We start from the raw sequence: 26145 nt of genomic DNA on the forward strand, positions 1-26145 counted from the left end.
TACTGTTTCATATAAAGAATTGTACCTGTCCTGAAATGTTTTATGTTCAGAAATGTTCAAACTTTATAAATTCTTCTTTAAAACAAACATCCTGATTTCTTTCCAAAGTAAAAACGGTTTGCAAAAGAACCATGTTTATTTCAGTTGAAAATTTGCTACAAAACGGTCAATTCATGTTTGCTTTCAGGCAGCGTTTGTCGACAACACAAGGTGAAATGAACTGACGTTAAAAAAAAAAAACGTCACTATACAAAGAATTCCTGTCAAAAGCAGTGCATTAATATGCAACCTGTGAAGAGCATGAGCATCACAATTTAAACAATAAATAATCAGAGAAAGAAAACAAAATGAAGAGCTCAAAAAAAAAACAAAAAAACAGTTAGCCAATGTTATATGCAAACGTCAAATTTCAATATGAATATCACATATATGGGCATGAATTACCGGGAATTTATTCCTGCATAAACACACTTAAAGGTGAGAAGGCTACGAATTAAAACACAATCCCGCCACTAGTTTAACCATTCCTAGCAGCAGCAATAAAAGCTCAATAAAAGCTATAAAAATAAATACTGAAGTGAGATTTAAAACCCTCATTATATCTCTGCAGTCATTCTTCAGGTTAATAGTGAAATATTTGCAACTCGTGTTGGGTCATCTTTTCGGTTCCTTGCTAAAAGCTGAGGGGTTTTTCCACTGAGCCTCCAAGGTGCGACAAGGCTATGGCGAGCCTGGCTTTCAGTTCCGAGTAGTCCGGCTGCTCCGTATACTGCAGCTCTGACACTGTGCTCACGTAGCTCTGAATTGCACCTAAACAACAAAAAAATCAACGTGTAAGCTATTAATCAGTTACTTGTCGTGATATTTCTACATATTTACTCACTCGAAGCTTTATTTCTGCCAAAGCAGTGACTCAACAGTGCTGGAACGTCGTCCATGTATCTAAAATAAGAACAATGAATACACATGAAATGGGAGAATGCACACGGCAACATCAGTACCGGTGCCGCATGGAACATGGATCCCCTGTCACCAAAATTTGCATACAATGCAAATAATGTCATGTTCTTGACTAAAAAATATACCAAACCAATTTCTTGTCAATAATTTATAGCGTGTCTAAAAAGTCAACACACCCCAGTTCAAAGGCCAGCTTTGTGATATAAAAGAATGAGACCAAGATAAATCATTTCAAGGGGGAGAAAATTATGAACAGTTCCAAATACCAGTGAGTGTTAGCACAAAATATTCAGGCTTCTGCTGAAAGCAAAAAAAAGTCAGGAAAAGTTTTCATTTTACTTCCCATTTAAAGGGGAAGCCAACCGCGAAATTGTGTTTACAATAGTACGTTCTATGCTGTCCCACCAGTCTGAACACAGCATTTTGATGAATATTGCGTTTGTGGAATACGAGTTAATTACCAAAAAAATACACTTTTTTTTTAAATCCGTCTCAGGGGGTGGCCATTTTGCCACTTGCTGTTGATTGAGACATCACAGTTACTCAGGGCTCAGGTAACAATGAATAACAGATCACCTTTTTTCTGAGTTTGGTCCTCTGACCTTCAGAAGCTGGGCTGCAACTGGTCATTACCTGAGCGTTGAGCAATTGTCATGTCATTTTCAGTTGACGGCAAGTGGCAAAATGGCCACCTCCTGAGATGGACAAAATAACGTGTGTATTTTGCTACTTAACTCACAGACTGCTGGGTTTAGCCTGGTGGGGCTGCATACAACATATTAGTGAAATGACATATTTTTGGTCTGGTTTCCCTTTTAATTAAAAAAAAAAAAAAATCAATGGAGTGTGCAAGTAAAATGTAAGAAAACAAATGCTCACCTCTGTTTGAGGTCAGCCACCTGGTCGGGATCGGTGAGGCCACTCCATGGCAGCGCGCCCGTGTGCCACTGCAGCATGCAGTAGCCCAAAGACTGCAGGTCACTGCGCCGCGATGGAGCTGAAAGAGCACCTTGAAACCTCACGCCGGCTGACGGTTCTTATTTTACAACAGTGCTACTCAAACTTTCAACGCACAGTAGCCCCTCCCAAAAAATACTTGGCTATTCAAACATTCAGGTGGAGGGGTTGTTTGTGCTTTTATTACGATTTACAGTGATGCACTTCAGCCACTCATGGAGGACGATCCTAAGACGTGAACTCACCTGCTCCGGCATGCGAATCAATGCTGATGAACTCGAGCGATCCTTCGTGTGGTTCTTGGATGCCTTGGCGATATCCCACGTGGCGTCCACCGGGACAGTAGCGTGAGGCGTGGTAGTATCCTACCAAATATATCTGAAAACACGTGCGCAGGTACATGCATACGCAGAGACACAAGCACACAAACCAAAACTCAAGAGACACAAGCACACAAACAGATAACACGTGCACACAAGCACATACATGATCACATACAGTCATTTGCAGACACACAAAGACAGACGCACATGCCACACACATCAGCCAGAAATAGGTAGACGGATGCAAAAGACAGGCACGCACACACACATTCCAATGTGACACAGCCAGAAGCGCACACACAAAACGCACACAATGAGTGGGGTGTACAGTGGGGGCACTACAAATGCGTCAGCGAGCGTCCTCCCAACCTGCGTCGGGCATCCCGCTTGGATGTAGACGTTTTCGGCATTGATGTCGGCGTGCACGTACTCGTTGGAATGGATGTAGTGTAGCACGTCCAGCTGCAAGGGACGCGCAACACATCAACTTCTAGGAGGACGAGGCGAGGGGACCAAGGGGCAAAGGAAGCTCGCTCACTATTCTGCAGGCAAGATGAAGAACCGTCTTCTCGGGAAGACGACTGTTGTCCATGACAGTCTGGAGCGACTGGCCCATGGCGGAGAAAACCAGGAACCTAAAAATGGTGACAGAAAGGCTTTACGACACTCTGGCTGTGAAGTGAATGGGCGAGGGGGCTGTGGTCGGGGCGATGGTAGAAAAGTGCAAACTCAAAAGTGCACCTGTAAGAATCCGTGTGACCGAAGCTGAGACAGGACGGAATTCCAAGGAAATCCAAGTCATGTTGCTTGATCCACTTGGCCACTACAAAGATGCAAGGGAAGCCTGATGATAAAAGCGCTTGAAAACGGCAATTCTCAAAGTCCAGTAAATGTAGCAGTAGCTTGTGGAATGTCGAACGCTTTTTGAAAAGAAAGAAAAAAAAAAAAAAAAGCAAATGCTCACCAGATGAAGGCTTCGCAGCCCTCTGCAGAAAGTTCTGCTCCTTGTAAATTCTTCCTCGTTCAGCACCCTGCAATTCAAATGTGCAGCTATTCATTGAAGAAGATGCATGTTGTGGTCGTAGTTAGCAGGGGGTGTAGTAGTGCACCACATTGGCAGCTGCAAATTCATCTACGGTAGCTCATTTAGCTACATGAGAGGACGAATCGTTCACAAAAAATTCACGGTAAAACCGAGATTAAGCCTGCCACCGCCAACCCAAAATCATAACGTACAGTATATGTTATGTTTTAAAATAATACTTAACTATATTCATAATTTCAATATCTATATATCTGGATTATAAAGCGAAGCGTCTCTCAGCAAAATGCATGTGCAATAAAGTTGATCAGTTTGAACATTAAATATCTTGTCTTGGTAGTACTCAATTAAATATACAGTAGGTTGAACATGATCTACAAATCGTATTCTGTTTTTACTTACAGTACTTTATTTGAATTGGGTAGCTGGCTAGATAGATGCGCTAAAGAAGAATTGTTCAATATCTGCCAAGCTGCTGCTTGTTCTGAAGTGAGGTGGGTTCGCAACACGGGCTCTCAAACAATTTCATTCTGTCTTGACAATTAGAATACTACCTGTAGTTTGCGGTTCACGAACAAAAACATTTGTATGCAGCACATCAAAATGTTTTGCAATAAGAAGGCTGGGGGGGGGGGGTCATAGTTTTTCCATTGCAGCGTGTTGATAATGTGTGTGAGGATCAATCGGCTGGTGTGCGGTGCCGACCGTATTTTATTTTGAAACTAAATATTAGACTCACCAGTTTAAGGATATAATCAGGTTCCTTCGAGGAGGACCACGACCCTTTGTGCACAACTGGAAATAAATCCAGATATTGCAGTTAATACAGATGTTGGATTTGGTTTCATGTACTGGCTGACGTCACACGTGATCTGTTACCTTCATACACGAGCTCTGTCAGGCTCTGACTGAGCAGCTTGACCAGCGTCCACTTCCTGCCTGTCGTGTCTGTCAGCTCCTCGCCATCCTCGAGTCGCTCCACGGCAGCCACCTTCTTCGCTTTGTTCTGTCCTCTGCCTGCACATTCATTCAGACATGCACACTCTTCGAAAATCGTCCTTGGATTCAGATGAAACAAGAGCTCTATCGAACTTTCTGATGGTTCTTATTTGGCATCATCCATTTTGTTTTTGTCACAGCCGGTCTATTGGACGTCAAAGGATTGTGCAGCTGCGGGGTTTGTCATTAATGGTGGCTCGATGGCCCGTGGCCAAGACGTCGCTGTATAATGTGGTTGGTGTGCGTGTTTGGTTCACCTTTGAAAGGAGATTTGGAGGCAGGAGAGGAAAGAGGAGAGAAGACAGTCAGAGGCAAGCTGTCCACCGTGGATTCTTCTGTGTTCCTCATCGTGACATCTGTCGTTCTTTCTCCTTCCTCCACAGGTTGCAGGAGCGTACCTCTGCCCCTTCCTGTAGATAATGTTGACGGATGAGACATCATTCCGGTTGAGTTTCACAACAAGCATAATACTCACAAACATCGAGTCTTTACCCTCTGCAAACTACGACCAATATTACCGCAGCTTATTGAGTCACTTAGAAACTCTTTTTTTTTTTTGGCTCATACAGGTCCATATTAAAATTCCCTCTGTCGGCCAAGGTATGCACAAGGAGCGCAATGTCAAAGAACTTTTTCCCACGTTCCAACCACAGGCACGTTGGGTTCATTATCCATCCATAGGTGTCAATACGACCGTTGACTCTAGAAAGTTGGATTGTTGTTTTTTTGTCCAAGCTTACCAGATCTGGGAGGTTTTAAGATGGGAGGGGGAGAAGCCCCAACAGCTGCTGCCTTCTTGACACGTTTGACTGGAGTTTGCTTTGGTGAAGACATACTGTTATCTATAAAAAAGGAAAATACAATGATGCAAATTACCGTTTTATTAATCTGGATATCTGTTATATCATTAGCCTACTATCATAAGAGCCTCAGGAATTTTTGAGTGACATTCACAATATCTATAAAAAAATGCCAATGTGTTTGCAAAAAATTTGGGGGTTTTCCTTATGTCTGTTTATATTCTCAGTCATCCAGGTCATTGCAATCCACGCAAGCTGGATCGAGGCAACTGCACATTTTGTGTGTGTGTGTGTGTGTGTGGGGGGGGGGGGTCAAATGTGACCTTCCAATTAAATGGATAGACTTTCAGATTTGAGAAAAATATGCCGATGATACAATTGGCTACATTTTTATATTTTCATTTCCAACATCGGGGAGGACGTTCAGAAAAAACTGGAAGCAACAATCTAGGATACCTACAAGGTTTGGAAAGTTCATAATACAGTAGCATGTGAAAACAAACAAACAAAGAATCATAAATGAACTTAAAAAAATAAATAAATATTAAAATAAGTGGGTAATTATTACCTTGTGCCACTGGAGGAGCATCTTCTTTTTCATTTAATTTGACTTCCCTGTCCAGGCGGAGGGAGTTACGAGTCTTACGCAGTGCAGGACGAGGAGAAACTAAACTTTCATTCACTGTAAATGAAGAAAAATATTGATGGGTTTCCAACACTTCTGATAGAGTTCTTGCGTCGGATATTACTAGAGTGTGCAATTGTACTTGACGTGTACATTGCAAAGATAATCTTACCGTCTGTTGCCTCATAGCACATGCTGGATGCATGGCCTGTTTTAATGGCTTCATCCCCTTTAGGGGGAGAGAAATTTGGAGGTTTGGTGGCTTCCGGCGCAGATGCCTCGGTGGTACAAGGAATTTTCTCCCCACATGAAGGACAGAATTTAAAACCGGACTGCAGCTTTGTGCCGCACTGAGGGCAGAAACGGAAAGTCATTCTGCAAGAGAACGTGCGCATAGTGTGGTTAATATGAACAGATGAATAAAACATCACAATAAGATGGTGTTGAATAAACTGCTAATATAATGTCAACAAAACACAATCTAACTCAACCTGTGGCTAATGATAGGAGAGTATACATTTGGAAAGTTATATGATCATGTATTCATTATCATTGATATCCATCTTAAGGTCCACATTTCTGAGACCTTGTGAAACAAAAGAGTCACATGACACACTTATTGAACATTAGAACTTCGTGGTATGCTTATACTATACGGTTCAGATGTTCAAAGATGTGTGTTAGTTTGAGGGGATATTACATTTGCAAGCTTTACAACTGGCTACTTCACACTGAAGCTAAGTGGCATTTCTTCAGAATTATGCAAAGATAAAGTACAATACAATATTCACATAAATGTGCAGGGTTTACGCACTTCTGCGAGCTACTGCATATCAAAGCTATTATTGCAACCCCAGATTAGCTAACATACAGTATTGACTTGCTGGTTATGTACGGTGTACATGATAAATTAAACGTAATGTATTGGTATAACACTTCGTAAGGGCATTAATATTGGCAAATTCGGTTGTTGTGAAAGGCCAATGAACATACAGCATACCAAAAGCTTGAAATGGCAACAAATAATCCAGACACTAGTGGTCATAAACATATCTTGGTCGGTCGCTGCGAACACTACTAGCTAAACTATTCGAAAATATATAAAAGCCTGCCTTTTGTAATGTATCATCGATTAGCATCTTGTTAGCGTCTAGAAGAGATAAATCTTGTACCTGTAATTAAAAAAAAAAATGACACCAAATGGACTTTAGAAGTACCTTTCCAATCTCTTCTCCATGATCAGGACGTCTGTGTTTACGTCTTTCTCTTCTTTGATGGAATAATATTGCAGCCTCTAACAGCGTGCAAAAGAATGCTGCCTCTATAGGAACATAGGAGAACTGCACGTGGGCAGATGAAAGCATAGGACGGTGGACGGACGGACAGCCAGCCAGCAAGCAAGCTCGCTAGCGAGAGCGATAGACTCAAGACAAAAAATAGACTATTGGATGTGTAATCAATATGGACAGAATGCCTATCACCTAGAAAATTTTAATTAAAATTCAATCTTTTGAATAATTCACAAATTAAATGACAAAAAACATCTTTCCTTATAAATTCACGTGTTTATTTTATTCGAAAATGGACATCATGCATTAAACATTTTTGAACATTTTACATTTTCTCATGTGTAAGGCACAAATTCTGTTTGTATTTTCTTTATTTAAATCAGCAGAGGGGCAATATAATCTTAGACCAAACATGTATGTCCTTACTTTAAAACATTGAAAAATAAGTGATTTTTCTTTTTAAAACAGTTGCAAGTGTGAATATAATTCATAAGTTATATACAATAAGCATAAGTACACACATACTTTCTATAAATACATCTGAAATGAGATTAGTTTTGAAATGTAAACTATGCAGATATGTGTTGCATTGTTTCTCAAAGAGTAAGAGGAGTAAGAACAAGATCTTTAAGGAGTCTGCAAAAAAAAATCTATAAAAAACCGAATGCATATATTGTTTTAAATTTACATTTGAAAGAAATGTATGTTCTTTTGACATATACAGTATTTCTCAATATTTCGGTATTACTTACAGGACGGAATTGTTCCTTATTAGCATGGACAGCAATGATGCAAAATAATCAAGCCTATTTTTTATTGCCACTGTATATGGCTAGCCAAGTCTGAGAGATCTCCGAAGTTATTAACAAAAATGAGCTAAGTGTAAATTGCATTCGTAAAAAAACAAGTGTATATGTTGAGGAGTAAACTTGGCACAACCGTTGACATTCAATATAAATTGACCATCTAATGAATACTTGAGTGTCTGAATAAGACCTTAGATGCAGCATTACAATGAAATTTAGCAGAACAAACCTTCCGAGGAATATATAAGCAGGAAATACTTATGGGGATTTAAATTGCATATTTATGGCCTATGTGGTATGGCAACTTACTTTGCTGGATTACCATAAAGAAGGAGGAAATATGTTTAGTTTTACTGTCACAATTGGACCTTTCAGCATTATGGTAAATAACTATCCACCACCCCAAGTAACACGTGTCCATCTTTTACTTTAAAGGCAGATAAGTGACATACAGTACTACACAGTATATCAAAAACAGTGTATCACCAATCAGTAGGTTTACAGGGGAGCTAATTTGCATGTTTTAACTGAAACAGATTCCACTGTGTCCTATTTTATGCAGGCCCAGTGTATGTAAACGTCTCCGCCGCACTCTTAACATGCACATTTGCTCCTTTCCGAGGTCTCTGCCAAGTCTGCGTTGTTGTGGCCATTTGTTCTGAAGGTGCCGTCCGGAATCCATGATTTGTCCACGCATCGTTCCATCCTCTTCATGATGAGGTCGAGCAGCACGTCGACAGCCTGGCTGACGTTCTGTCCATTCGCCGCACTTGTCTCAAAGTAAGGGATCCTGTCGGGTGGTAAATGTTAAGTCTGAATTAACATTGAATAATATCCCGGAGATGAATACAAAAAATACAAACAAAAGTAATTGTTTACAATACAGTACAGGCCACTGCCTTTCTTAGATAACTCCACTAATCTTCTCAAGAGGCCTTTCAAAACTCTGCATGCAGCTCTTATTGATTGGACTATTTGTCTTTCGGTACAGTTGAGGCAGAGCAAGATTCTTGACACATGTGGACAAATATTGACTTTTCCAGGAGGGCCAATTTAGTCTGACGCTGTCTTCTCACTGACTCGGGCAAACAAATTGGCCACTGCCTCCTAGACAAACATTTAAGGAAGAGGCTTGGTGGGCGGGTGACACCTACCCATACTTATCTGCCAGCTCTCGGGCTTCTGCCTCACTCACAGCTCTCTGATCGACCAGGTCACATTTGTTGCCACATAGAATCACGTCTGGATTCTCACAGTAGGCATGCACCTGTAATTGGCCTGAAAGAAACAGTTCTTACTTTCTGTGACCTTGTCAAATATGGAGCGTAACATGAAAATCTAATTTGTATATATGAAAGGACTATCCAACAATAGAAACATGCGTGGGATCTGACAAACATCCAAGGAAAAGAAAAAAATGCATTGTAAAACACTTCTTGTACTGGTATGTGTGCAAATGTTCGGCCACTTATAAGAACTCAAGAGTTTCATTTTCATGCTACATTTTCATGTTGACGGTGATTCTAATGCGGAAAAAAGAGCCACATTATTATGTCAGGACTGAAATCGATAGTTTTAGCTGAATTCCAAATCGTATGATATCAACATTTCCACTGTAGCGATTGCTCCATTATACCGTGTACAATTCAAAATGGTGAAATACATAATTAACATGATCCACGCTCAATATTGTACATTCAGTGCGACAGTGAATGGACCTACTCATCCAGTTTCGGACGTTGAGAAAACTTTGCTCATTGGTGAGGTCAAACAAGAGAATGAAACCCATTGCATCCCGAAAAAAAGCCGTGGTCAAACTCCGAAACCTGATGAGAAGGAGCAAAAAAAGAAGCGCACAAAGACGATTGATTGAGGAGACAGAGGGTGTTAAACACAAAATATAGGCTGGACTACCTCTCCTGTCCTGCAGTGTCCCACAGCTGCATGTGGATCTTCTGTCTTCGACCTGAGGAGCCATCAGGACCAGGAGAATTGTATGTCTGTTGAAAACACACATTACGCCTTAAAACATGATCTCACTTTCGGAGTGTTGGTCCAACCAAGTGCAGTAGAAATTCATCACCACTGCAGCAGAGTTAACGGAATCCGGATGAAACAGGCCAACACTTTAGATTGCTCAATAATTCGTAAAAATAACACCTGCGCGTGTGGACTGACCAATAGTATACATTTGGGGGTGGAGGGAAATTTCCCCAATTTTGACTTCTGAAGTTTTGCCCTGATGCCAGGAATATAATGTTATGCCTCCAAATTGTAGACACTATAACAATTTGAGGAATTTTTTATGAAGTAAATTCGTTTTTAAAATCAAGAAGTTGGTACTGGTGTGTACTCATTTTGCTGCCCTGCAACAGTAAATATAAAGTATTTGTGTTTGCATTGACAAATCCCATTTGCAATCAATAGCTCACCCTTGTGGAGGTGTTTTATGCCGTAGTATGTTACGCAATCCAAAATAGTGATAGGAAACTCAAGGTTTTCTAACAAATATGTCGGTGTGTACTTTTGTTGCAGCTTGTGGATGGGGAGCTCTTTAATGACCTACTTGGTCCAAAAGCAGAAGCTGATAACAAAAAGTGAAGCAATAAAACAAAAGTAAATACATGTTAAAGGTAGATGTTGGAATGAGATAACTTGTACTATTTTGTCCTCCTTTTTTTTTTTCAAACTGTACAGAAAAGTAGCAGCTTACCACTCGTTTTTCTCTGAAGTCAATTCCCACTGTGGTGATGAACTTGGAGTTGAACTTGCCATCAGTGTACTGGTAGAGGAAACTGGTCTTTCCCACACCAGAGTCGCCCAAGGCTAGGAACTTGATGAGATAATCATATTCCCCATCAGACATAGTGAGAGATGAATTTCTACAACACACACAAGAACATATTTTTTCCACACTGTAATGACTACAGGAATTTACAAAACACCTTTGGAAGTGAAAAGGGATCACCGGCAAACTGTGGTTAGAATAAAGTGCAAATCTTGTTTAGGAAAGTCAAGTCAGTTTTATTTCTATATCACCAAATGACAACAGAAGTTATCTCAAGTCACGTAACGTCACACATTAGGCATAAAGGTCATTTTTCACTTAACTCAATAAATAACAGTGGAGACCCTTGAAGGGTTGTTTTTTATTTTTGCCATGGGAGCGTTGTTTTTATACAAGTAAATGCCTCCCATACTGAAACAGCTATGCCCTAAGTCTTTTTTGATTGTTCATTTCATATTCGAGAACCTAATAGCAAAGACGAATCAAGAGATAAACACTTAAACTAAGTTGATTTAGCGAAGGGCACATTTATAGACTTCCTGTGGTCAACTAATTCCAGCCAAAAGAACGTGTGCACGTGTCATATGACCAGCGTGCAAAAAAAGAAGAAGAAAAAAAAGCATTCAAACAAGCCTAACATTCTTTTACTGTGACCCCCGCGCCCCCGCACTGATCTTTTCATGTCGAGCCATAAGCCGCTTAAGGTCCTTTTGCGTAACCAAGATCCATGATGAACTCACTCACAGTGATGCTAACAGCTAATACTAGCATGTTTGTTCTTGCACCAAGAGCTAAGACCACCAGGCCTATTTTGAGATGAAAAAAATATATATATAATAGCTGAATGGTTTATTTTGTCACATGTACCCGTTATTAACAGTTCTAACACGACACACATTTTTTTTTCAGGCTCAGGATTTACTCTAATCTTCTTGGATGAATAGCATCAATTACCTTGCATTGATCTAAAGATTAAATATTCATGAAATTACCTCCCAGTTCCCAAGCTCCAGTTGAAACTGAGTTCCCATATTAATGTACATTGCTGTAAATGAGGACCAAAACTGCACGAAAACATAATGACTTCTACCATATCCATAGTGAGGTTTATTTTACTTGACTCATTTAGTTTCTTAGGAAACTTAGGAAACTGTCATGAATCAATTCCGTACTGGAAACTGATTGTGTTGATGGACAACTTCATTTTACAGTATATAAAAAATTGGTTGGTGGAATACACTGTAGTTTATCATGCAGTATTACTCAGTTTGTAATTATCAGTACAACTCCAAACGATGCAGAGTTGTATACACTATTTAACATAAGTAAGCCAATAAGCTAATTTAGTTACATTTCCCCACATTCCCGTTGCTTGTCATTTTTTATAAGTGCGTTGGATCCCAAAAGTGCTACTGATCCTTCTTAACTGTAAATCACTACTTATGAACTGTAAAACCACTACAACCAATTTGGCCTGAATAGCAAAACAGTTTTTTTAACTCTACCCAATCTGATGTCAAAGACGAATATTTTAAATCAATGAATTACAATATTTAAAATCGACACAATGTATTCCATTAGTCAGGCTTTTGGAATGTTAAAAAAATGAGACCTGATGTGATCTATTAACTTGTACAATTCATTTGGAAAAAAAAATATCTATTGAGAAGCGTGAGTAAAAATGAACAACTGAGACAATGTAGTCGCACAAGTTTGTACATCCTCTTGTAACTTGTGTCAGACAGAATAAACAAATCACATGAAAAAAGTGACACTTTTAACCCTGCAATACAAATGGCAGTGAAATGAGTCAAGTGTTAGTGTCCTGCAAGTAAAACTGGAACCATATATGACAATAGAGCCTCACGAAATGGTGGAACACTTCCAATAAGGTCCAGCTTAGCTTCCTGACAATTTTTTTCCATCCAGCTCAGTCAAGTTGGTAGCTAGACAAAACAATCATCAGTGGTTCATATGACTAACAAAACCCCCCCAAAACCTACCAGAGAAATAACAACACCTCGTTATCGTTCCTTCCGCAATGCTGAAAAGGAAGCAAACAGGCAAGCGAGCTTTCCGTTTTGTTGGGAAACTCCAGCTTGTCCAACCGAACTTGAACATCTAGTGTACTTAGTGTGCTATATAAGAAACACACAAAAACTTCAAAAACTGAAGACAGAGATATTGTTCAGTCATTGCTCCTGAATTACTGAGACATCAGGCTGGTATGTGTCACTCCAGCAAGTATAGTCTTCCCAGTTTTGAATTTCAAGCCTTGGGGAATTCAAGTTAACAGAGGGAATTATGACCAGTTCCAAATACAATTCAGGGTTAGCAAAAAAATTGCCAGGAAAAGCCTTTTACACGTGGCATTTGAATCCATCACGACTACGTAAGACTTTTGACACTTGAACAAACACTTCATGAAGTCTACCATCACAATCTACAGATGAAATACCATGACATGAACTAAAATGACAAAACGAAATCACTAAACTCAATTAACAGTAGGTGCACATGATCCCACACCACTGCACACTATTCACAATAATAAACGCATTGTCAAATATAAACACAGGGTGCCCCGAAAGTCACGACACACTTCCTTGATGTTCGGCCATCATATCATTCCCTTACCGGTTTGCCAATTAACATTTGAGCAATGTTGCAAAATTGTCAAGTTGGAACTTGTCCGCCTTGCACACCCCCTCAAGTTCATTCCCTGCCAGAGAAATGAAATTCCATGTCCTGAGAGCTAGCTTCTGTAGACAGGGATCGTACCGCCAAGGCCTTTGGCCGCTGCCCAGCTCGCGAAGCACTCGACCCCTTTAGCCCCTCCCACAGGTTGTCAGCCCACGGGGAAGGGGCACCCACGTTGCCTCTTCGGGCTGAGCCGCACCGGGCCACCAGGCCACAAGCTGTCTCATTTTGGCCGGCTAAAATTAACTGTACGATACTGGTACCGGTACTTGGTGCAACACTCGTACGTGCAACTATAAATCAAATGCATTATCTGGTTGGAAGAGCTTCATTCGTTAACCACCATACCCATCATTTGATTTTTCATGCATACCTGTGCCTAATTGAAGAATTGAAGCTTGCAGCGCTTAAGTTCAATTCAGCCACATTTTAACTGTATCAACCTGAGTCTGTGCAGGCCAAGTAGTTCCACTGAAATCGAAAAAAATCATCAGATAAAGTAATGGGGCTTTTCCTGCAATTTTTCAAGGGTAATGTCAGTTGACAAAAAGCAACTTTAATCATTTTGACAAGGAGAAGTTAAGGACCCACCCTGGGCAGCACTCCAGCTCAGAGGATGCAATCCGGATACACACACTACACAGCAGCACCAGTTACTGCTTGTGAGACACACACACACACACACACACACACACACACACACACACACACACACACACACACACACACACACATCAAACTGACGCTAAAGTGAATTAAGTGAAACAAATAGAACACGTAATGACCCTCAGCTGGTCCTCATGTGGCTGCACTATGGCAAGATGTTTACACATTTTTTCGAGATTCTTGATTTCCCGCTTAAGCTCCGTCAACTCTACTAGTACGCTCGCTGTCCTCACTTGGAGGACAACTTTGGCGGACAAGTAGGAACTCTTATTTTTATGTTACAAGTGAGGCAAAAGTGTGAACCATTTGAAAACTGTTTGCTACTAGTGAGTGACATTATGAAATTCTACTACGGGTAGTTCACATAACATTAATGCTCAGTTTTGTCTGTAATTGTCCTACTAGTATGCCATAGTTGTCCTACTGATGTGGAGAAATGCCATTGTCGTTGGGGAAACACATTACTGGTAAGACACAGTAGTTCTACAAGCACGTTTGAGTCATTTTACTAGTGCTCTGAAATGTCTTACAAGTAAATGGACCTTAAGATGGATATCACAGTTAATGTATAATTCAGCAGTTATTTATTATCAACGATATTCAGCTTGAGTTATATGTACTAGTAACTGTACACTCTTCAGGTCAACTATGGAATACAAGGACAAATACATGTTACGAGTTGGACAAAACTGAACTGGTTAACAATGGTGTGCTACTAGTACTAATATTGACATGACAAAAGTTTACTAGTTAACATACTGTATGTGATTCATATGCACTACTAGTAGTGTGCAGATGTCAACTAGTGCAATTTTGGAGTAGTCATTCTCCTCGTGAGGCGAAACTGCACTAGTTCAGAATGTTGTGCTGGCACTAAAAGTAAGTGACATAAAATTTTACTAGTTAACATATAGTCTATCATAAGTAACAGTAGGGTGCAGTTGTCAACTAAAGAACACTTGTGCCACACTAATAACATGTAGTTGTCAAAGCTGTCCTACTAATATGGGCCAAGAGTGTACAAGAACATGGATCTAAAGCTGAATATCGAATAAATGCTCAATCGCTTTAGGTCCTTGATATCCTGCATAAGATGAAATGTCATTTATTACTGGAAGTCATTAGAGCAACAAACATGACTAGCTAGGACCCAGTCTTTCTACCTGTGGGCCCTGGTCGTTTTACTAGGGCTCTGAATTGTCTTACTAGTGAAGACAAAGACTGTGCTGGAACATGGACCTTAAGATGGATATAAAGGATATGATATCAAACAATTGAGCATCTATTCGATCAAGGATATTCGGCTAATAAGGTCCATGTACTGGTACGCCCACCGTGATCCCCAGTTACATTTTAAAATTCAATAAGGTCAACTACATGTTACTAGTGAGAGGCAAAACTAAGTGACTTTGTACAACTTATAGTGTGATAAAACTATACTAGACAAAAACTCGCGCTTCATACAAGTAGTGCCAGATGTCAACCAGTGCGCAGTCGCTGTCCTGCAAGTATGCTAAAGTTGCACAACTATTGTGCTGAACTGTCATACGGTCGTTGAGAAAGACTACAAGGTACCAGAGAGAAAAGTTGGAGCTAGCTGCAAACAGATGCTACTTGCTGACATTTCCTGAAAGCTGACTGATTTCACTCACCCCTTGTCGCTTGGAAGAATGAAAAACAAGCGCACCAGGTTTACAAAAAACAAACAAAAAAAAATGACTGACTCTTCCGAGGGTTAAGTGAATGTGTCTATCGCGTCACCTCTGAGCCATGGGATGTCATGGAGCCTGGTTAAGTGCAGCTACTTCATTTGCCAAAGCAAAATGCTACTGAGAAAGAAAAAGGAGCTCCTCCTCCCCGCCGGCTCCGACTTGTTAATTTCATCACAGTTTCACTTCGAGGAAACGTTTCTAAACATGCCCGGGGAACATCTATTGTTGTACAGAAGTTTGGTATTTGGTAACCTGTTGGTCTGGCGAAACGCCTACTCAAAATCCATTCCCGACGGAGACGGGCGAGGAGAACGTCAGCAATTATACTGAGCCGACACAAGTGATGTTTTAAGGACAGGTATTAACACAGTTCAAAACACAAATTCAAACCACAAAATGTGAACTTATTTTTTTTTTACTTTATTCAATACATTTTTAAAAACGTAAAATGTAAAATACAATCCTGGAGGGTCTGAACCGGGGTTACACAGATTTGTCACGGGGCTATTGCACCCCCTAGCCCCAGCGTCGTGCCGAATCGCAAGAGCCCCCAAATGTTTTTTTTCACTTCGAGATAGAGTGGGCGAAGTAAATTTTTGTCAAAGACATTCACTTAAAATAATGACATACATCGACACTTAAGCTAAAGCGCTACTCTGTGAGTTACGTGGGATGTTTTGCAGGAGGTGAAGACTGGTGCAACTCATTATGGAAAGAGGACTTGATCCAGTGCACTGATGCAGAAACTCTCAACTAGAGTGCGAGAGATATATCTTCAGGGTTGTGCCGGTAAACTATTTAATTTCCCTTCATTTGTCCAAAATTTGCTATTCAATATATATAATGACACACAGAACAATAGATTGTGTTGAAATTTGTTTGGTGATTAACCAGAGGCACCTCAGATGGTGTGTTCTGACTCCCATTTCACATGAGTTTGAATGTGACTTGAGTACAATGACATGACACACCCACCAGGGTGTGCACACCCATGTAAGCACACATCTCAATTGTTTTAGATGTACCTGTACAGTACTGTTACTGTAGCCCAGTGATGATCAAACTGTGGAACAAATACCACCAGTGGTACGCAGGCTGAAGTGATACGGTAATCACTTTTTAAAATTGCTGCTGTAAACTATGCAAAATTTGATCGTAGCTTAAGATTTTTAAAATGCAGTCCAATACGTTTGTTAAATAGAGTTTGTTTGTATTTAACATTTAATTAGATTTGCATCAGGGTTATACCCCTCCAAAAGCCATCACCTTTTCGTGGTGGGCGGGTTTGGGTGTCCCAGTTTTCTTTTTCTTTTTTTAAAGCATTTTCATTTCACAAAATATTTTTCAATTTTAGTTATTTTTCTATATTTAAGGCAATGTTCATATTTAGACTTCATAATGCCACTGTGTTTTAATTCTGGTCATTTTGTTGGTACTTGGTGATCGAAGTACTTTTTGAGGTGCTTGGTTTACCACATTTGAGGACCACTGCTGTAGCCTCTCCAAATATATTTATCACAACGTGTTCACAATGTATGCCACTAGAGGGAGCCAAATAAGTGTTGCTGCAGTAATCGTATGCAATAACTGCTAATTTGGTTATAATTACCACTATTGTTTGGGTAAAAATGATTGTCAGTGCAAGTGACTGACACAGATACACGACACACTACAAACACCAAAAAAAGGTTTTTATTTTTGCTTCATTTACGATCAAATGATATTGACGAACTGAGTATTGCTTTGCTGGTTTAGTCCATTGTTGCATTTTAGCCGGATGAGTTCTTTCCACTACTTCCATTCTCCTTTAGTGCCACATCCTGGTTCTGCGGCGTTGTGGTTTTTGGCACGACGTCATAATAAGGTCTGTAGATATAGAGACCACCAGCTACTCCAAGCAGTGTGGCAAAAGCCATCTGTGTGAAGGGTATTTTTTTACGAAGCATCCCCCTCCAGCCCCCAATTCACAAGTTCAGTGGTGAGAGCAGAAAGTGGTCCTGGAAGAAAGGAAGAATACAGTACTGTACGGTATAATGAAAACAAAACACTTTGACTGCAGATATCGCGAGACTTAGTTGGTTCGCGTTAGCATAATGGCTGGTAGGCTGCCAGTACTGTTTACCTCTGAGCTGTCTTGAGTTTTATGTTGATACAGTACCAATAATTTCGTGGCTATTTAAACTCACCGAGGAAACGTCGAAAGCGTGTTACTGTAAGGGAAATGGGAGGGAGAGAGAAATAGAAATTGAAAACACGACGTTAGAACGTCTTCAACGAGAAGGACGCCGAGGAGACGCGTTAGCATGACGCTCACTTCCTTATTCTCTGCTTTTGACTACAGCACAATATCCAACGAGTTAGACATGTTGACCCCTGCTGGACAAAAATGTACAATTTACCTCGTCATCTCGTCAAATAAGTCTAGTCAAAGAAAGGCGTATTTGTAATATATACTAAATGTACATTTCTGGTTGTATTTAGTTTAGGAATTTTTATTACAGTACTGTGCATTTAAAAATACATTTTTAATTTGAACATTTGAATCACAGCGGAAGTATGCGGAAGTGCCATTTCCGTCTTCCCGAAGAACCTGCCGAGCCATATCGAAGTACAGTACAGTACTGTACTCCTTTTCAAATCAGGACCCGTACACCAAGCCAGTTGGTGGCGGTAATTCACCACTAAATTGTTTGCCAACCGCCAAAAACAACAACAAAAAGAAAAAGAATGAACGAAGAAGTGCGCGTACTCGTGCACTTCTTGCATATGGATCACGCGCGCCAACCAAAGGTATGGCCTAACTTTGTTAAAAGAAATGACCGCATTCTTTAGTGGAAATTGGGCAAGCGGATTATATTGTGCAAACTAACAGGATTAAACACCTCAGGGTAGATGCATGGTGCAAAAGTAATCTTCACCACCAAACCCTGCGTGACTGCTGTCCAGAGGTCCGACGGAAACTGGGCAACCGTCAAAGGTGAGACCAGCCAACGCCCCGAGGAGGGCAACCCAGGACGCGATGACCGCCTCGGCCACCTCATTTTAGGTAAGACGATGACAGGGGAACCACCTCTGACCACCTAGTGATCCTGCCCACCACGGTGAGGAGGTGACTATACATGCGGGAGGGAGGTGGGCTGTCCTACCCCTCTCCGGCAATACAAACGGGGCTCAAAAGGTGTGTCGTTGTACCCTACCATGCTGGCATGCCATGCAAGAGTCTTTGAAACTTAGCTTGGAGCCGAGGTGTGCACATTTTGAGCATGACCGTCTCTGATCCACTGGTGAATGGACACTTTGATTCTCTCCTCTTTCATCTCAAACTGCTTTAAACCACAAAGCGTATGAGGGAAAAGTGGTTAGGACTGCACAACTGTCCGTGTTTTATGTGTTGTGTTTATTATTTTACCTTATGTTAACTGTTTTGTTAAGCGCTTTGTTACAGCCGCTGCTGTTGTAAAAGTGCTGTATAAATCAGCATGTATTGTATTGTAAGAGTCAGCTAATGTCCTGACGTGACTCTTGGGGCCTGACCAGACGCTCTTGGCCACCACCAGTTTCATGGAAACCTTCACACCTGGGTGGGAAAGGCCGTGGATTGTGTCCGAAACACGGTACAGCGAGCTACTAGGCAACATGGGAAGTCGTTCGCCAGTGGAGACACCACCTAGGAGTGTGGCGTTGGCGTCATCAAATGTGATGTCCTCCAAATGCTGTGCAGTGGCGGCCGTACCGAGGTTTTTGGAGGAGGGGAGGGAGGAAATGACTCGTGCGGTGGACACAGGCACTGGAGCTGACTTGTGTCTGCTCGTCAGAGTCATGATTGAAAAACATGTTTTGTTGTTTCTGTTATCGCGAATTTTCAGATTTGAAGCTCTTTGCAAACATAAAATCCCACTTATCAGGTATTAACTTTTTTTGAAAGATTGATTTTTTTAAGACTTTCCTTGAGTGCCAATTAAGGCCTTATTTTTAGATTTACTGACTCAATGCCTTTGAATACTTTTTAAGGATCCGCAGGAACCCATTACAAAATATAATCCATCATGTAGGCCAATGTAATAATAAAACGTAAGATGGTTTGGTCTTTTGGAGATGATTATAAAGTTGTCTCCTTTCTCTGTTGTGACATTTTAGACTCTTCAACGTTATGCTGGAGTTTGTGAATCTTTTTAATTTTTACATGTTTCCTTCACCAGACAGTTAGATGTATGTCTTCAGCATTCACACCAAAGGTTGCTTTAAACCACAAAGCGTATGAGGGAAAAGTGGTTAGGACTGCACAACTGTCCGTGTTTTATGTGTTGTGTTTATTATTTTACCTTATGTTAACTGTTTTGTTAAGCGCTTTGTTACAGCCGCTGCTGTTGTAAAAGTGCTGTATAAATCAGCATGTATTGTATTGTAAGAGTCAGCTAATGTCCTGACGTGACTCTTGGGGCCTGACCAGACGCTCTTGGCCACCACCAGTTTCATGGAAACCTTCACACCTGGGTGGGAAAGGCCGTGGATTGTGTCCGAAACACGGTACAGCGAGCTACTAGGCAACATGGGAAGTCGTTCGCCAGTGGAGACACCACCTAGGAGTGTGGCGTTGGCGTCATCAAATGTGATGTCCTCCAAATGCTGTGCAGTGGCGGCCGTACCGAGGTTTTTGGAGGAGGGGAGGGAGGAAATGACTCGTGCGGTGGACACAGGCACTGGAGCTGACTTGTGTCTGCTCGTCAGAGTCATGATTGAAAAACATGTTTTGTTGTTTCTGTTATCGCGAATTTTCAGATTTGAAGCTCTTTGCAAACATAAAATCCCACTTATCAGGTATTAACTTTTTTTGAAAGATTGATTTTTTTAAGACTTTCCTTGAGTGCCAATTAAGGCCTTATTTTTAGATTTACTGACTCAATGCCTTTGAATACTTTTTAAGGATCCGCAGGAACCCATTACAAAATATAATCCATCATGTAGGCCAATGTAATAATAAAACGTAAGATGGTTTGGTCTTTTGGAGATGATTATAAAGTTGTCTCCTTTCTCTGTTGTGACATTTTAGACTCTTCAACGTTATGCTGGAGTTTGTGAATCTTTTTAATTTTTACATGTTTCCTTCACCAGACAGTTAGATGTATGTCTTCAGCATTCACACCAAAGGTTGCTTCGACCAGACATGGAGACTTTCAGACAGCGTTTGAGGTTCGGGACAACCAAGGAGGATGTCAAACTCAGGAAAAGAAAATCACTACTGTACACAAAGGAAGTTAATGCTCCAATTAGGACAGGTGGGTTTCCTTGTTGGTGTATGATTGTTTACTTTAAAATAGTAATTCGTGACTAGTTTCTTTCCTCAAACAAAGAAAAAGTTATTTATTAGATTACCTGTAACTTGAAAACAACATGCGAGTACCGCCATTATTTTTAACACTGGTATCCCCAGCGTTGGTAATTGGTGTTTTTCACTCTACTGTAAAGTCATTCTTCTTTCTCTATACAGAAGTGATGCGAGTTGCAGCCTTTTCTGTGATTTTCCGTGTCGTCAACTGTTTCCTGGTTCAAAGCAGCTTTGTTCCAGATGAGTACTGGCAGTCTATGGAAGTAGCCCATCACATGGTCTTCAAATATCCTTTCAACTCGAATCATTTAGACACCATTCATGCATATTATATAGTGTTTGCATTTTCTATAGTGTTTGTCCTCATTAGGGTCAAGAGGTAGAGTATCTAACCCTGAACTGCTCCCCAGGCAATTGCTTTTACATCACCTAATCAAGTTTAAAAAAAAAAACCTTAACAGTGTGACTTATGGGCATCTGACATGGGAATGGAAGGAAGGCATAAGAGGCTTCACCTATCCTCTCTTCTTTGCTGTCATCTATAAAATACTACACTGGATAAACTGCGACTATGTGTATCTTCTGGAAAGTATTTTCTCTATATTCAGCCATGTTTGGGTCATATGTGGTTGTTTATTCAACCTGGTTGGTTTTCCCTGCAGATTTGGATTCCCCGACTACTTCAAGCACTCCTTAGTGCGTTTGCAGACGTAAAATTCTTCTTCCTCATGAGAACACTGGAAGATCGAAATATTGCAAAATGGACGGTAACTAGACTTTTTTTTTTCCTTCCCAGGTTTAATGTCAATTACGTTGGATGTTGACTGTATTCCCATGTTTGTGCAGTTCTTCTGCCATATGTGCTCATGGTTTACATGGTTCCTCTGCACCAGAACGCTAACTAACAGCGTGGAGGCCACCATCACTTGCCTGGCTCTGTCTTACTTTCCCCTTCCAGCATCTAAAACACACAGCAGGTCTCCTTGACGTGGTAAACCCCTCTCTCTCTCTATGTAAAGTCAATTCCCTGCTGACACCATGTTCATGTTTTATTTCCCCTTCAGCAAAAAATATTTGAGCCTCGTTGCCCTGGCGATCATTGTTCGCCCAACGGCCCTGATTGTCTGGCTTCCGCTGTTGGCTTACCATTTCTGGCAGTGCAAAAACAAACTGAGGCTATTCGTTCATGACTACATTCCCATAGGGTTCGTTGTATTTTATGTTCACAGCTTTATGTTTCAGATTTTGTTTGTTTGTTTGAATGTACCGGTAACAGCATTTTTTTTTTTTTTTTTCAGGGTTTCAGCCGTTGTGATTTCTACCACAATCGACTGTATCTTCTATGAAAAGGTGAAACATACATTGAACAATTCATTAGGTACTCCGACACAGTTGTATAACCATCATGTTAGGTGTTCCAACAATTGCGGATTCAAGAAATTAATATTTCGAAACTGTTTCCATATGAGCTTGAAAGGCGTGATTGTGCAATATGGGCAAAATATCATATCTCGGTATTTTTGCCAGGTATCTTTAACAATACAATAATGATGTTACTGAAGGTTCGTGGAAAGCAAGCATTTGAAAAACAAAAACCAAACAAACAAAAGAATGTGCAACGTGTAGGGGTTTTTTTTTATTTTTATTTTTTATGAGAACTTACTGTCAGATCTTAACATTAACAAAGTCAGCAAAAACTTACAATGAAAACATTCAAATTGTACTGCAGCTGTGCTTTAATGATTTGATTTTAAAAAATGCTGCAATTGAAGTATTTGTTGTGTTTGCGTGCGTGCGTGTGCAAACTGCATCGTGTGTGTTGTTCTATATCAATTTGTCCATGCACGACCCCAGTCAGTATAAGCAGAACCCAGCACAGTGTATGTGCAGTGGATTTCTGCCACTTACAGTGTCCTACAACTCAGTTAATCATGCTCCAATTGATTGGTGCCTGTTCTGAAAAAGAAACTGAGGCCAGTCCAAGCCTATCGAGGCCGGGGCAGAGCGGGGCCAAGCCTTTCTGTAACCTGTAATGGAAAAGCGCATTTAGTGCGAAAATTAGGTGAGAGCCTCATTTAGAGGAGCTTAGTCCTTTGCTGTTACCTTGTGGCATCTCTGCAATCATCGTGTCAATTTTGTTTTTTTTAGGTTTTCATTATTCATGGATGGGGTCAGTTCTTATGCACTGGGAAATAGTGTGGCTTTACTGGACTTTTTGTGCTATTTTTAGTGAATGGCGTAGATTTCTGTTTTAAAATGTGTGCCTTGTCTCACATTCTGGTCTCGAGTGTGAACTGCAAATGAAGGGATGTTTTGGGTTCATCAGTTGTTCTCTTTTGTGTAGTGGATCTTTGTGCAGTTCAACTTCTTGAAAATAAATGTCTTCCACAATGTGGCCGAGCTCTACGGCACCCATCCCTGGCACTGGTACCTCACTCAGGGCTTCCCAGTCGTAATTGGCCCCCATCTCCCGTTCTTTTTTCACGGATGCTTCCTGGCTTTCAGAAGGTACCGAGTCCTACTGGTGGCCATCACCTGGACCATTGGGGTATACAGGTAAAGCATCGTAATTCTATCTCACTTGTTCTCCGCTCATGTCTACTAATATTAATGTCTAGTCACCTCATGTCATGTTTAAATTCTTGTCAGTCTGCTTCCACACAAGGAGTTTAGATTCATCTACCCTGTGCTTCCCTTCTGTTTGATCTTCTGTGGTAAGTTCCTTTTACAACTGTATTAACAGCGTAAACTCACATAATCTTCTGCTATTAAAAAATAATAAGAAAAAATAAATCAAATGCCACTCGGACTGCGTTGCCATATTTTGCCCACCCTTGATTTATCCATACATTGTGTGTGCGTGTGTTAACAGGTGTATCGGTGGGTCATATGAGAATGTGGCGACGAGCAGCCGCATGTGGTTTGTTGGCAGTCAACCTGCTCATAGCCCTCTACACTGGGCTGATTCACCAGCGAGGCGCTCTGGACGTCATGAGCCACGTGCGCGCACTTTGCCACAACGTGTCAGAGCCGGACGTCCTCTTCCTCATGCCCTGCCACTCCACCCCTTACTACAGGTACCAACTGCGCCATAAGATATGGATACCTGTAACAAGATCTAAAATTTTCTATCCTCTTGCAGCCACATCCACTGCCCACTAAAGATGTCATTTCTCGAGTGCCCGCCTGATCTTGGCCAAGCGGGCCACGTGGACGAAGCGGACAGATTCTATGATGATCCACTTCTCTGGCTCCGGACATCATTTCCACACACGCAGTCACGTCCTTCCCACTTGGTTCTATTTGACGTTTTGGAGAAGGTAAAAGTGCTACCACATCCGTCAGAGTGGCTTATGGAAAGCTGTTTTAGCATTTCTTCAATATCCTTGATAGTCAACTTAAGGTCCAGGTACTAGAGCCTTTTTGGGATACTAAGGACATTGAATAAATGCTCAATTGGCATGAGGAGTGAGTTTAAAGGCAGACATGTTACTAAATGCTCATCCGTATTATGTTGTAGGAGATCTCCATATTTCTGCAGGACAATAACTACAAGAAAACAACAGACATATTTCACACTCATTTTCCCGAGGGAAGACTTGGAGGAAGAATCTTTATGTATGAAAAGCACTAACAACCATGGGAACCTCTTGGCAACAATGTCTGATATTAAAAAAAGGCTGGAGGTAACATCAAGTTCTGTAAAATCACCCTCCGCCCTCGATTACTGTTTATTAACCCAATTATTGTTGGGTTTCTGTAGTATGGTTCAGGGATTAATATAAATAAATAAATAGACCAGATCGGGTTATGGCCGCATTTGGAGATACACTCCGAGTGTGCACTGGTTTACACCGACCGTTTGAATACTCACTGCGTTATTGAAATGTGCTGTTCGGTTATTCACAGTGCACCAAAAAAGTGGCGGTGTACTCTCCAGGCGCTCTGACTGAGGACACGGTGCGCCATCGTGTCTCGTGGTCTGGAAACAGTTCAAGCACGAGCTGCTGACTGGTTTAGAACAGAGCCTGCATTCAGAAATTAATGGGAGGAGAATGTGCTCTGCATCTCTTTCCTATTGTTTTCCTTTCAATCTATGCTATCGGGGTGCTAAACAGTGAACCGCCAGGCCTCCCATCCTGTCTCCATCTGTTGGTCATTGTTTTCGTTATGTTTTTGTTATGTTTCTCTGGACAGGTTGTAATTGGGAATGTTAATTCCCTGTGTGTTTTACATACTTGGTCAATAAATAATTCTGATATTGTATATTATTATTATTATTATTATTATGAAAACCTGATGTGGTAGAGAAAACACGAGGGCAGCTTTAGAATCAGCACAAAAAAATCATATTTGAAGATTTACTTGCATCTCTAAATTTGTATTTTTGTTAATTACTTTTATCAGATCCCAGCTGTTTCTGTGACCACTGTGGGTTTTTCTTTTATTAACAGAGCGGTACCAACAATTTTGTCTATCTGTGTATCTACAATTCTGTTCCAGATATCCACAATAGGAAATTGCTGGGTGAATAATAGATATCTTTCATGACAAACCCCAAAAAAGCAAAGACCAAAAATATATTTCTCAGAAAAGTATTTTTTTTCACATGTATGTAATATTCTTCCAAAATAAATATACTACATGTATAATGTTTAAAACATTTATTATTAATTTATCTGTATATAAAGAAAATCGAATCATGCGTCAGAAATCGTTCTATGAATCAAATCTTTGCTTAACATGCCACAGTCCTAGTTTAACCCACAGTCCGTACCAGTAGGTGGCGGTAATAATCCATAATGTTATGTACCGACAATTAAATAAAAGAAGAATGAAAAGAGCCTAGGGAGAATGTGATTTGTGTTTGGAAGGAAAGGCCAGAAGGGCGCGAAGAGTGTGTAAAACAAGCGGCTACAAATAAACTCAATTGGACATAACAGTTGATCGTAAGGTACAGTGGAATGGAGATGAAGGCACTTGTGAAAATGAGATTTAGAGAAATTATGTGAAACAATGACCATATATTGAGATAATGGTTTGCACATTGTGGGTTAAGTGTTAACATATAGATTTTCTACAAAATGATTCAGGGAATAAGTATATTAGAATATAGTTTTTTATATCTCCGACAAACACAGCTGATAGAGAT

At 40.6% G+C, this 26145-nt stretch overlaps 3 protein-coding genes across 7 annotated transcripts; 1 reads left to right on the top strand and 2 right to left on the bottom strand.

The window, feature by feature from the left end:
• Positions 1–117: 117 nt before the first annotated feature.
• Positions 118–6993, bottom strand: vrk3 (VRK serine/threonine kinase 3). Of its 2 annotated transcripts, none has more exons than XM_019886612.1 (15): positions 6924–6993; positions 5879–6081; positions 5650–5763; positions 5022–5123; positions 4539–4691; positions 4162–4299; positions 4022–4077; positions 3205–3271; positions 2982–3063; positions 2779–2875; positions 2610–2702; positions 2163–2295; positions 1840–1957; positions 884–942; positions 118–810 (listed from the first exon to the last, which is right to left on the bottom strand). In XM_019886612.1, exons 1-15 carry the CDS (start codon positions 6941–6943, stop codon positions 674–676), a joined length of 1572 nt encoding a protein of 523 aa, XP_019742171.1. In that variant the 5' UTR covers positions 6944–6993; the 3' UTR covers positions 118–673. The 2 variants fall into 2 exon arrangements, with proteins under 2 accessions (XP_019742171.1, XP_019742172.1); XM_019886613.1 differs by having other exon boundaries at positions 6879–6956.
• Positions 6994–7348: 355 nt separating this feature from the next.
• rab27a (RAB27A, member RAS oncogene family) lies at positions 7349–15742 on the bottom strand. Of its 4 annotated transcripts, XM_019886617.1 has the most exons (8): positions 15608–15738; positions 13881–13945; positions 13733–13760; positions 10515–10683; positions 9716–9801; positions 9524–9627; positions 8956–9079; positions 7349–8591 (listed from the first exon to the last, which is right to left on the bottom strand). In XM_019886617.1, the coding sequence occupies exons 4-8, from the start codon at positions 10665–10667 to the stop codon at positions 8396–8398; spliced, it is 663 nt and encodes a 220-aa protein (XP_019742176.1). In that variant the 5' UTR covers positions 10668–10683; positions 13733–13760; positions 13881–13945; positions 15608–15738; the 3' UTR covers positions 7349–8395. The 4 variants fall into 4 exon arrangements, with proteins under 4 accessions (XP_019742176.1, XP_019742175.1, XP_019742177.1 ...); XM_019886616.1 differs by lacking the exons at positions 13733–13760; positions 13881–13945 and having other exon boundaries at positions 15608–15742; XM_019886618.1 differs by lacking the exons at positions 13881–13945; positions 15608–15738 and having other exon boundaries at positions 13663–13747.
• A 170-nt stretch (positions 15743–15912) lies between these two features.
• On the top strand, positions 15913–24818 carry pigb (phosphatidylinositol glycan anchor biosynthesis, class B). The gene is made up of 15 exons (XM_019886614.1): positions 15913–16025; positions 16351–16456; positions 18555–18713; positions 20780–20943; positions 21156–21279; positions 21461–21578; positions 21656–21760; positions 21840–21970; positions 22058–22198; positions 22292–22343; positions 23338–23549; positions 23643–23707; positions 23866–24070; positions 24136–24313; positions 24514–24818. Exons 4-15 carry the CDS (start codon positions 20832–20834, stop codon positions 24625–24627), a joined length of 1557 nt encoding a protein of 518 aa, XP_019742173.1. The 5' UTR covers positions 15913–16025; positions 16351–16456; positions 18555–18713; positions 20780–20831; the 3' UTR covers positions 24628–24818.
• The last annotated feature ends 1327 nt before the right edge of the window (positions 24819–26145 follow it).

The sequence above is a fragment of the Hippocampus comes genome, unplaced genomic scaffold (genome assembly GCF_001891065.2).
Source record: "Hippocampus comes isolate QL1 unplaced genomic scaffold, H_comes_QL1_v1.1 scaffold261, whole genome shotgun sequence".
In the NCBI taxonomy this organism is placed as follows: Eukaryota; Metazoa; Chordata; class Actinopteri; order Syngnathiformes; family Syngnathidae; genus Hippocampus; species Hippocampus comes.